At 59.3% G+C, this 12,119-nt stretch overlaps 1 protein-coding gene across 15 annotated transcripts in view; it reads right to left on the reverse strand.

The window, feature by feature from the left end:
- The window catches only part of EIF4G3 (eukaryotic translation initiation factor 4 gamma 3), a 73,005-nt gene that overhangs the window by 16,507 nt on the left and 44,379 nt on the right, over positions 1-12,119 (reverse strand). For 13 of the 15 annotated variants that reach the window (XM_044421240.1, XM_044421242.1, XM_044421241.1 and 10 more), the window contains 6 exons: positions 11,871-11,974; positions 11,028-11,150; positions 9,367-9,475; positions 6,471-7,322; positions 1,155-1,243; positions 445-697 (listed from right to left, as the gene is read on the reverse strand). In XM_044421240.1, the coding sequence (XP_044277175.1) occupies positions 445-697; positions 1,155-1,243; positions 6,471-7,322; positions 9,367-9,475; positions 11,028-11,150; positions 11,871-11,974 (1,530 nt within the window). The remainder of the gene's footprint in view (positions 1-444; positions 698-1,154; positions 1,244-6,470; positions 7,323-9,366; positions 9,476-11,027; positions 11,151-11,870; positions 11,975-12,119) is intronic. The other 2 variants (XM_044421228.1, XM_044421236.1) reach the window with 2 other exon arrangements.

The raw sequence follows: 12,119 nt of genomic DNA on the forward strand, positions 1-12,119 counted from the left end.
AGCCGTGTCTTTCGAGACGTCCACATGAGACTCGGCGCTGATGCAGCCATTTTGCTCAAAGGACAGGCACGGGGAAATCCGAGCCAGTGGCCACTTTCCAGCTCGCGCATGTCCCTCAAACAGGGCGCATGTGCAGCAAAGGAAGTGACCCTGAAACACTGGAGGCAACCTGGATTCTGGCTCGGAGTATCTCCTCTCTGAGAGCAGGAGCCAAATCCCAAACACAAATCCATCGGCTGGTTCCAGGACCAGGATTCCTTGGGCAGGAAGGCAGTCTCAGGACAGCCTGTACACAAATGCCCCTCTTCCGGTTCCCCCTCGATCCTCTGCTAGGAAAACTGCCCCTTGGCCAGAGGGGCGGGTCAGCAGCCACCTGTGCTGGGGGAAGGCGGGGTGGCTAGCGGCATTCCACGGAGGCACAGAGAAGCCGACAATGGGACTTACCTGGTTTGTACTGGCTGGCCGGGGCTTCACTGGGATTCTCTGTGCAGCCCAAACTCCCATCAGCTCCTTCATCCTCAGAAACATTCTCAGCACCATTACGGATGGGCTCTCCTTCCTGCTCACCATTTTCTTCCAAGGCCTTTACTATTTTAAGGTCAGGGGCAGAGTCCCTTCTGGGGCCAGTCCCATGGCTCATGGCCTCTTGTTCAGATTCAAGTATTCGGTCACCTCCAAGTTCTTCTTCTGGTTTAGGCTGAAACACCAGCAAGTTCAGAATTAGCTGCTCCCGTGACAAAAGCTGAAACGCGCCAAGCCAAAGCTACCATCCGGCGCCTCGACCTAGCAGAAGCACTGCAAGACGGAATTCAGTGCTGGCTACACCATATGCAAAACTCTGTAATCGTGGCCTCTGAGAAAGCGGAGGTACGCACACACGTTCCCCAAAACCAATTTTAGAAGATTGCTCAGATTTTGGGTGGATCCCATCAACATATCTCAGTCAGACTGGATCAGAAGCCGCACCTGAACGGAGCATTGCAATGGATCCTTCTCTGTGAGAGAAGCCACTCAAGAAGTGTGGCTGTAAGACCAGTCTGGGGCTCCCCGGACCACTCCAGCACGCTCACTTCCAAGACCAGTCACCCCTTGAAACACGGAGGAGACTTGGGGGGTTCCCACACTGCTTTTGCGGGGTCCCCCCAGGCTCTCACCTCGGGCTCAGCCTCCACTCCCTCCTGGGCGGCCTGGCTCCGATCTTTTGGTTTCTTCCATGTCTTTGGTGCAGTTACAGCTGCTTGGGCTACAAGGCAAGTTCAAGCAGGTTATTTGCCAAACCAAAAGCAGGCCTTTTACAGGGCAGTCTGGCGCAGGGGCGGCACCTTCCGGCAAGCTGAGGCTGCGTGGAGGGGCAAGCGGAGAAGCCCCCCGGTCCAGCCCCAGAGCGGACAGCCTGGGACAAGGGGCAAAGAACATTTCTCACTGCTGTTGTTTCCATCTACAGTCAGGTAAGGAATCCAAGGCGATTTGATCACAGTACAAGAACAAAGCATAGGATTTCTGCCCCTCCAATTTTCCTGAGTTTCTGAAAAGACGCTCGACTGGTGTGTGTGGTCTAGGATGATGCAAAGCGAAGGAGCAGGGGAAGGACCAGAGCTGCTTAAGTACGTTCTTACATTCACGCAGCCTGTACTCTGGGCACAGATGGAGTAAATGCCACTTCTGCACAACCATCTTGCCTTAGTGAAAACATGGAATCTGATACCACAGCCAAGGAGTTCTGAAGATGTTGCAAACTGGTTGCAACCTGGAAACAGATCCACCCTCCCACCTGCGCCAGCATCAAGAAGTGAGAAGGAAATGAGATCCAGAAACCCCCCAGCAGTTGATACCAGCTGCCAAGAATCTGAAATGTTTGCCCAGCCCTGGAGGACACCAATCCTGCTAAACTGCATTTTAAAACTGCTTTTCTTCCCTGAAGAGGAAAGAAGGATGCCAGAATAAAGCGGAACCATCCTATGCACACGCCCTGGCCAAAGCGCAGCCAAGCAATTCAGTTCCGTAACTCTAACGCCAGAGGGCAATAAATAGGCAAACATCAACCGTATGTATGCTGAGCGGCAGCTCTGGGAACGGCAGGCGCAGGCCCTCCTTGGCTCACCTTTGTTTCTGTTGGCAAAGAGAGTAAAAACGGGGCACGCTCCAAGCATCCCAGAATATGCTGAGGGGTTGCAGTTTTGTTCACAGAAATATCTTGTAGAAGGGGGTGGACCCAGAAAGCAGAGATCCTGAGTGAGGGGCAGCAGCCTGGACAAAGATGGCCCAAGAACACGACAAAAATGTTGATGGCGCTGTGGAGGTTGCTTGGCAAGGGGAGTGGAGTGGGGGTGGGGGGAGACCAGGCAAAGCATCACCTCCAAACACCCCCGGGAGACACTGGGCCACCCCGCTGCAGTGCACGCCATGCAGTGGCCAGCCTGCTGGGCAGAGGCCCCGACGAGGCCTGCAGGCCACAGCCCCTCCTTCGGCAGCCTTCCCAGCAAGCCGCCTTCAGGGAAACCGCCGCTGATCCTGGAGGCTGCTGCCTGCCACCGGCTGCCTCAACTACCCTCCTGTGGGACATTCTCCCCATGTCCAGACCTTTCCTTTCCTTTCCTTTCCATGTCCAGACCTTTCCACTTCTCGCGTGGACAGAATGCCTGAACGAGGCAGAACTGCCACAGGCTGCGGCACGTGTGCCCCCCCCCCCGCCCCCCAGAGGCCACCCTGGGCTCAGAGTCCATCACCAGCTCAGGACACGGTCAGCAGCACGCAAAGCAGGGCTGGGCAGGAAGCAGCTCTCCAGAGCGGCACCTGCGGCACGGCTGGCCCCTCGCCACGCTGGTCTGTGGGTCGCAGTGGGAACTTCCAGGGAAATGGCAACCCAGCACCAGCCCCTCTTGATCACCAAAGTCCAACGGGCTGAATGCACTTCACTGACTTTCCCAGCCCCTTCTAACTACAACATTTAGACTCAACAGAAACTGGGGAGGGGACGCGGCGGCGAGCTTCGTTATCCGTGAGCGAGGAAGAACACTAAAGCAGCACATGCTTTTTTTCACCTGTGGCCTCATCTCCCCTACCAGCAAAACGCACACTGGGCTGACGCTTTAGCAATCAAGAGCCAATCGCCATCCAATCCCTGCTATTTGGGGGGGGGGGGCACACATTCGAAGCGAAAAAGTCCCCAAGTTCACCTAGACAATCAACCACGCTTATCCATGGGAAGGAACCTGGTGCCACAAAGCCCGGCCTCACGCCCTCTCTGACCCGCCCGCGCCCCCATTAAGCGCAGAGAGCAGGACCGGGCACGCTGCTCCGTCACGAAAGGTCACGCCACGGATGCTGCACGTGGCCTTCCCCACTGGAGCAGGGCCCCCTTTCTGGGGGCTTCTTCCCCTCCGCTCCCCAGCAGGACTGCTCGTGAAAGGCTTTTAGGGGGGCCTGTGGCCAAGCTGGAGCCTTGAATAGCACCATAGCCTGGCTGCCACACAGGGCAGCCCCCAGAGGAAGTGGAAGCCCCCTCCAGGTGGACACCTGGGGGAGGGGGGGCTCCCAGCAGGCCGGCAGGGCAGGGCAGGGCAGGGGAGCTGCTCCGTTCTCACCAGCCGCCTGCTCCTCCTTGTCCCCTAGCAGTGGCGGCAGGTCCTGTGCTCCCGGATCGGCTGCAGACAATGGAGCCGGCTCCCGATCAGAGCCGGAGGGCTCTCGGAGGGAGGGGCCGTGCTGACCGGGCGGCAGGCAGGGCGCCTCAGCTCCACCACGGCCGCTCCGCAGGCGCAGCGCTTCCAGGGGCGGCGGGCTCGCAAGCCTCGCGCTGCCCCGCGCCGCCAGCATCTCTCGCAGGGATGCAATCCAGCGGCCAGAGCAAGATGGCTGCTCTTTGCAACGCAGGAGTGTGGGCCCACAGACAGGGCTCTGCTCCAGCGGCAGCCTCCTGCCGAGACCGAGCGCTTCGCGGCCCTACGTGGGTCACCAGGCCGATTTCGGCAGCAGGAAATTAATACGGCTTCTGTTTTAATGGGCACGGATTTGCAGCGGGAGGGCAGGCGAGAGCCTCCTGAGGTGTGCCAGTGCCTCGGTCTGGCAAAATCTCATGCGCAGAAACGGGACCGAAACTGGGCCAGGCTGCAGGCCGGATCCCTCCCCAGCACACACCCCCTGGAAGGGCACTGTGAAGGAGGGGGTCATGTGGCCGCTGACCTCCACGTTCTGTGGCTCTTGGCTCCAAAAGCAGCCCGCTTTGCCTGGCTGTGGCTGCACACAGAGGCTCCCTTCCGCCCCCTTCCCATCCCTCGCAACGTGCTGGCCCACCGGTCCTGTGCCCCTTCCCACCCACCCCGTGCAACTGCGGACACCTGAGAGGGGCCACCGTTCCCCTTGCGCTCTTCCTTCTGCAGAGCTCACACAAAACCTGGACAACTTCCTAGAAACCTGGAGCTGGAAGGGGCTGCTCAGCGCAGGGATCCCATTTAAAGCCCCCCGCCAGATGGTCGGCCAGGCTCTGCTCGAGTATTTCCAAGGACAGAGGTCCCACCACCCCGAGGCAAATGCTTCCATGGTCTTAGCAGTCAGATCATCAGGAGAGTCTTCTTCTGCTCACTGAAATCTGCCTTCCTGCAGCTTCATCCCACTGCTTTGGGCCCCTCTCATCTGGGATTATGGGAGCGGGCTGCAGCCCTCTTCTGGGGTCCCCCCTTCAGGCTCCTGAAAAGCGCCGCCATATCCTCCCCGCTGCAATTCAGTAAGCCCAGCACAGCCCAGCCGCTGTACGTAGCAGCGCGCCGAGGGCCCGGTCCCCCTCCAGGGACTGCTGCCTGCTGGGGACTCTCAGTGGGGAGTGGGGCGTCTTGACGTGCCCCTGGCAGACCACCATGTCCGCTGCTACGCCTCTCCCTCTGCACGAGGGAACAAGATCACACCTCAGCGGCTGCTCCCGGCGGGGCTGGAACACCAGCAGCAGGAAGGCGCTGCAGGGAGGGCCAGTTCCGCGTGAGGCACAGATGGGCAGGGAACGTTTCCGGCAGCGTTCGTTATGTGGGAAGCGGGATCCAGGCAATCCCTTCGTGCCGCTCGGTTCAGCGAGTCCCGATCGGAGGCGGCCTCTGGATGCTGCCTGGGGGAAGCGCTGTCCCACGAGGACACACCTGTCCTTCCCAGATCCTTTCGGCAGCAAAGAGGCCGAGGGAGCCGCTAGCCTGCTCAGCACGTTGCCTGTTTCATCCGCTGGCACAAAAGCATCTGCCCGGCTGGAAGGGCACGGGCAAAATCCAGTTCACTCCAGGTAAATGGCTGCACTGGCTGGAGGCACACTGCTCCCTGTAACCCTTCTAGAAACGCCCAGAGCAGAGACACAGGCTGCCAACTTTCGATTTCCACAAAGTCCTGCTGGGAGTGGCTTAGAACTAGAGGAGGCCAAGTCCTCGCCAACCCGCCAGGTCTCCCCACATGCCCTGCCCGCCCTCGCCTCCAAGGCTTCTGCCGCCTCATTCTCCCACTAAGCACTCTCGCTCTCTGCAACAAACTTCCCAAAGAGTAGAGCTTTAGGCAAAATTGTACAACTGCAGGAAATGAGGAAAGGGGAGGGGATCTTTAAGGGGCCACAAGACTGCCTTGTTTTTGCTGCAGGAGGGAGAGGAGCAAACTGTGAGAAAGATGCGCTCACTGAAGGGAGGATCACACTGATAAGAAGACACTCCTCACACAAACAGTGAGCCTTTTAGGCGTTAGGGTGGTTGGAAGTGAATTCTGCATTCGGCATCACCTGCAAGCGATGCTCATATCTACTTTGCTTTAAAAAAAGCACACAGCTGAAGTAAATAGATGGCTTGCCCCTAAAGGGAGGATGAAGAAACTGGGCAAAAAAATGGGCCAGAAACCAAGGAGTGCCTCTTTCTCACACAAATGATCAATACATTCCAATTAAAAAGAGAAGGTTGAGACAGAAGGAAAATTTCGAAATTATAGCCATCCAAAGACTGCTAGTCACCCAAGTCTCTCTATTTGATCAGGGGCAGAAACCTGGTGCCTGATCATCAGTGACGGAAAGAAGCACTGGTAATCCCAAACATCCTCCTGTCTATTCCACACTGAATTCTCCCGAAGCCAACAGATTATGTTATAGAAACAATGAAACCTGCTGAAGATCACCATCCTGCTTTAAGGCGGAAGCACCTTGGAGCCTTCAAGATGAACCCATTTATTCTGGCAGAAGCTTCCATGAACACTGCCTGCTCCTTCAGATCCGTGTGGTAGTATTCTCAAATTGGCCGACTTATCAAGATATGCGGGGGGGAGGCAGGGCAGAGGGACACATACCAGGGGACTGAAATGCAGAGATTAGGGCCAGTGAGAATTACCTTGGCAGCTCCCACTCACAAAACCTTACTGGGTGAGCACAGAGGCATGCCTGCAAGGGTGGCCCGGGCCCGGGCTCCGCGGCAGGGGTCAGTGAGAGGGAGGTACCCGCACGAAGAGCACCAAAGGCCTACCTGCTCCAGGGCCCTGCACTGCATTCAAGCCCTGAGTCTCCTCATTCTCCTCCGGCCGTCCATCCACCTCCAACTCTCCTTGAGCGAGGGCTTCCTGGGCGTCTTCCCCAGGAGCAGTTCTTGCGGCCTCCTCTCCTTCCAAATCCCCCTGAGGAGCTGGCGGGGTGCCAGGTGGCAGGAGAGGAGGAGACGGAGGAGGAAGGGGGCTGGTAGTGGTAACAGCAGCGGCGGCGGCGGCGACAGGAAGGGGAGGACTGGGAGGTGCCGGAGGGGGAGACGGAGGGGGGGACAGAGCCGCGGGAAGAGCGGCAGGCGCCGAAGGCAGTGTGCTCTCCGCTTCGGCCGGAGCGGCTTCCAGGCTCTCTGGCTCCACGGCCAGCGGCACGAGCACCTCCTCTTGATCCGGGTCCACGACGCTGTCACTAACAGTCGCCCTTTCGCCAACTCCATTGAGTTCATGAATTAGATTAGTACTAGCAGTCACTTGAAGATGATTGGGGACCATTCCAGGGGACTCCCTGCATATACTGGCAGTGGCCTCCTCTGTCGGGGGACAGGCGGCCCGTTCCATGCAGGGCGCAGCGCTCAGCAGCGGGGCAGCGTCCTGCTTCGAGGAAGTGAGTTCACATCCGTCCTCCGAGTCTGTCGCAAGCGGCGATTTACTAGGAGCGGCGGTGGCGGCGGCGGCTGCGACAGGGGAGGACAAAGCAGAGAGAGGAAGCTCCAGAGCGGTCTCCATGGTGGCGGGGGTCTCCGCTGTCGGGCCCATTTGATCTTTTCTCTCTCCACTAGGCTCTGGTCTGAGGGCAGGGGAAGGAGATTTTAATACTGGGTCTGCTTTAGGCTTCTCTTCTGGGGAAAAGGAAAAAAGCAGCGTCAAAAAAGCCACTTGCCTCTTCTGAACCTCCTCCCAGGTGCGCTCCAACCCGGCAGCAGACAACGGCCAGGCGGTTGGGACTACGATTCCCGTACACCCGGAGTGCCGGCCGTGCCCCACAGGGCTCCTCGTGCAACAGCCCCTGCCCCCTGAGCCCGCTGTCGGCAACCCCCCTGCGCATTCTGCTGCCTTATCAGGAGACCCCCATCTCAGGGAGGCGGCTGCTTGCGGGGCAGAAGGACCAGCAGCAACGCCCTGCCCTGCCCTGCCCTGGCACAGAGGCAGGCAGGCGTGCTGACCAGACTTCTTGTTGCCTCTGGCAACCTGCTGCCCTCTGGGAGCCTCGGGCTACAGCTTCGAGCAGGCTCAGCTGGCACAGCCAATGCCGATGCTGCCTGGGGATCATGGGTATTGTCAGCCAGTGCGGTTTGAAAAAGCTGCATGCTACAGCACGAAAGGGGGCACTGCCCCGAAATCTCTGCCGTGCCAGCACGGGAATTCCGAGGTCGTGATCTGGCTGGAATGCCGCACAGGCAGGCCCCGCAAGGGACATGGGCCTGGCTGCCAGGAGGACTCCCATCTCAGAAGGGCAGCTCAAGAGAAACAGGTCTCTTTCTAAGTACTAACAGAGGCATGGGAAAGAGCAGGGGCTTCTTTGTCAAAGCTGCTGCGGTGGCACTTGATTTTCCAACCAGACGCATTTGCAAATTGCCAAAGAATTCCTGAAGCCCTTTAACACAGGCTGTCCCAACAGGCTTCTCCAAGGGTTGAACCCACCCCCACCGAGGGCTGGGTGGGGGCCGCCAATGTCTCCTCTCACTGAGATCTAGGGGCAAGGGGAGCTTTGTTGTCTCCTGAGGACTGGGGTACACAACAAACAGCCCAGGGGACAGAGGTGGCCTTCCACGGGCACACGAGGCCCTCCTGCATCTGCCGCTGCCGCGAAAAACGGTGGCGGCACTGCCTGGGCTGACGGAACTCCCTCCTCACCCACTCTCCTTGAGGAGAGGAGAGAGAGAAGGAAGGCCCGTCTTTGCTCGTGCTCGCCAGCACCTCCTCATCGCAGGTCTCCAAGCTCTGCGTGGCCAGTGGGGCCAGTACCCACAACACGGAGCTGCAGCAGCGGCACAGCCCCAGTGGCGGCTCCTGCCCGGCCCCCGGCGTGCCGCAGAAGGAGCTGGAGAAGGGTCCTTCTTGAGACCCTGAGTCTTCGGCAGCAGCACCCGGGACGTTCGCAGGTCACCCGATTTCAGATTCAGCGCAATCCTTCTGAGGTATCCCGGAAGACGGAGCGTTACTTTTCCGCAAGAGGTCGCCTGCCGCACTCTTCGCCCACTTCTGCCGCAGCCACACTGAGCGGAAGCCACTGCTGGCTCCAGCAGCTGTGCGTCCGTGCGTGCACGTGGCCTTGGGCGGTGGCTTTCGGCAGCGCCAAACAGACTGCTTCCCTCCACTTAGCGTCTGGGCATGCCAGGTCACCTTCTCACCACTCCCCTATTGCGGAGGAAGGCCTAAAGCCGACCCTCTAAAATTAGCTCACCACCCAGCAGCATGGATCACATGGCTCTAATCCCCAAATTATTTAACTCTCCCACGGTGGGTTGCCTGATTCACGGCCTTTCAGGCAAACGACCAAAACCAGCTGTGGTATGTGTCTCCCTCTTTCGCCATTCATTTACTCCTCCTTCACCTACTCGCCTCCTGCGTTCCAACCGCCGAGGAGTGGCTGCAGCAGGACCCGTGCAGTGGCTGTCTGGGGTTTCCTTTTCCTGCCCTTGCCGGCCGCCTCTGCAGCCTGCAACCACAACCCGCTGTTTAAAGTACCCAGAGTCCACAAGCCAACGACCACCCAGGGCTCCTCTTTCTGGGTTACTTGTTGAACAAACCATGGTTTGTGAGTGCAGCTGCCACTGTACCCCATGACAGCCCAGAATCCAGTAGCACACACCATGGGCGAAGCATTCTGTGCGCACCGGGCAGACACCTTTCAAGCACGGGGCAAGAGCGCCAGCCACCCACCTTGCTTCTGGTCACTAGTCACAGCGACGGGGCTGCTGGCAGTGAGAGGAGAGCTTTCCACAGTCCCGTACACGACAGGGCTGTGCTCTGGGACCTGGCTGGACAGCTGCTGCGATTTGAAGTACAAAACAGGGTGATAATGAGCGTGCGAACATAAAAACTAGCAACATGGAATACAAGCGAGCGAGTAGGGGCAGGAAAAAGTCAGATTGGAAAGAAAGACAAAAGGAAAGGAAGTAAAACGAAGAAATAAAATACAGTTAAAAAAAAAAGCACATGGGGAAGGAAGGAAAAAAGCAGCAGGAAGGGGGCGGGGGGAGAGAGACAATTACTATTAACAGCAGCTAGAAAAGACAGAACAGCACAGTTTTTAATACACATCTGCTCTCCATGCAATTCCACAGATCTCAAATATCCGGACAGTGACAGGAAAAGCCTACCTCAACACCAAATGATTTAAAAATTAACAGAGTTTAATTGAAAGCTCTTTGAAGCACTTCACTGGAAAAGCAAGTTTCTAGGAACCAAAATGATGCTAATAGCAATAACAGTAACAATGATAATAGTAATGTAGTTAAAAATGCACTGGGCCAGAACTGTGCCATATTCCTTAGCAACCAACTCAGCTAGTGGACGAACGAGGGGAGCGTTGCCCAGTGGCCCTGCCGCAAGACCCACCATCGCCAGGGGTTAGGCGGACGGCTGCCGGAGGGGCCAATCCTGTGCAGGCACTGCAATTCCGAACAGCACCCCCAAGGGCGCTTTGCGTGGCGCCACTGCCATGGCGACGGAAGCACCAGCCTGCGGACACGCCACGTCCCCCGTGGTCTTGCCTGACACGTGTGTGGAGGCCTGCGCTGGGCTCGCTTTTTCCCCACACACAGCGTCTTTGTTACTTAAGATCCGCCACAAGGTGTCTTTCGGGTTCAAAGCGTTCAGTCAAGCAGGAGGACGAAGGCCTCTCTGGTGCAGTGCTCAGCCGATGGCGGGCCACAGGGGGAAGCCACCGCTGCTCATGCCCCCCACGACTGCTGCACGCGGGCACGCTGCCTCTGGCCTCGGGGGCGCGGCACAGCCTCCCAGACAGTGCCCCTTTGGGGCCGCTTCCCCACGAAGCCGAGGCAGCATGCGAGTCCCTGACACCCGTGAACGGTGCGATCAAGCACACGATCTCTCTCAGCTCGGCCCGTGACGCAGCTTCCACCCAGAGCCACGGAAGAGGCCCCCGCTCAACGAAAAGGCCAGCCGCAACACACGCCGCACAGTCCGCAGCAACGTGTGGAGGGCCCGAGACAAGCAGGAAAGCGCCGCCTCAACGCTCTTCCAAAGCTCCACACGGGAGAGGGGAGCGCATCCCACGCCAGACGCAGCCGATGGCACGGGCAGCGAGACGCACCGCAACATCGCCAGCGGGCCACCCGCTCCTCAGCCCTGCTCCGCGCCGAGTCGCAAGCTCGTCGCAGCAAAAAGCACGCGCACCCTGGCTCAAACGTGGCCCACGCTTCGTCGCCCACAACGCCACGACGGGCGCTCGGCCAGCCTCGACATTCGCGAGCCACGAGTGAGACGGGGAAGCACAAGGACGAGGCCGCCGGAGCACAGAGATTCACAAGGCGCCCACAGCGGAGGATCTGCGCCAGCAAGAGCCTCCACACGGTTACCTGGGGAGGTGTGGGCGTGGAGGTGGGCCTGATCGTGGGCGGCGTGGGGTTCCTGCTCCCTCCGCCAGACATAATTTCCTCTGTGATGTCTTTGCCCCCTTGGTTTGGATCGCGGATGCGGATCTGGAGAGAGCAGAACAACATGCCTGAGCCACGCCGCTCAGATTATCCCCGGGGCGGCTGACACGCTCGGCTTACGCCCCAAGTGCACCCCTCTGGTCTCAGAGCTCAAGCAGCTGCTAGTCCCACACGGCTCCAAGAGGATCTGGCTGGCAGCCTCTCCCACCTCTCTCTTCTGGCCACGGCAAGGTACCACCTGAGTACCCTGCGCTCCTCGTACAAGAGGAGCGCCCTGTTCTTTTGAAAACATTGGCAGGATCCTGCCCAAGGTGCCTCCGAGCATCTGTGCGGTGCTGCTTTCCCCCCAGGGTGGGCAGCCTCGGCCTGGGCTCCCACTGCAGCCTCCTGGAGCCCCCAAGGGCCTCACCTCCTCTGCCCCAGCTGCCAACTGCAGGGTGATTTTCTGGGCTCTGCGCAGTCCCTCCCCACTCCCCTTCCCTTCAGGCCGATTGGGAGAGTGGCAAGCTGCAGCGCCCAGGTATGCTCTGCACTCTTCTCCCCACCCCCTGGGGCCTCTGGCCTGCCCGGCCCACGAGTGGGAGGAGGCCCCAGAGCGCCTCCAGGACGCAATTCGCCCTCAGCCCGAGAGGATTTCCACACCGCCGCTTCGCATCCCGCTGAATGGGGGCTGCTCGAGAGCAGCCAGAGCACAGCCTCCGGCAGGCGGCCTCCCCGCGCTTGGCCTCCCTTCCGACGCCGGCACAGCCCCACTTGGCTCCTCACCGTCTTCTTCTCACGCTTGGCTGGCGGGAGGGGCTGCTGCTGCTGCGTAGGCACTATGAGGGGCGCTGACTGGTACACCGGCTGGCTGGGATAGAACGGTGCTCCTGTGGGGGAGGAAACCCGCGGGCTCGTCGGCTGCAGTGAGGGACACACGCCAGGTGTGCCACCCCACCCCACCCGGCACCCACCCATCTCCCCACCCCACTGGCAGGGCCTCCAAGAGGAGGGAGAGCAAATTCCTCGCAGGGG

Source organism: Varanus komodoensis, unplaced genomic scaffold (genome assembly GCF_004798865.1).
Source record: "Varanus komodoensis strain SLA01 unplaced genomic scaffold, ASM479886v1 scaffold116, whole genome shotgun sequence".
Classification (NCBI taxonomy): Eukaryota; Metazoa; Chordata; class Lepidosauria; order Squamata; family Varanidae; genus Varanus; species Varanus komodoensis.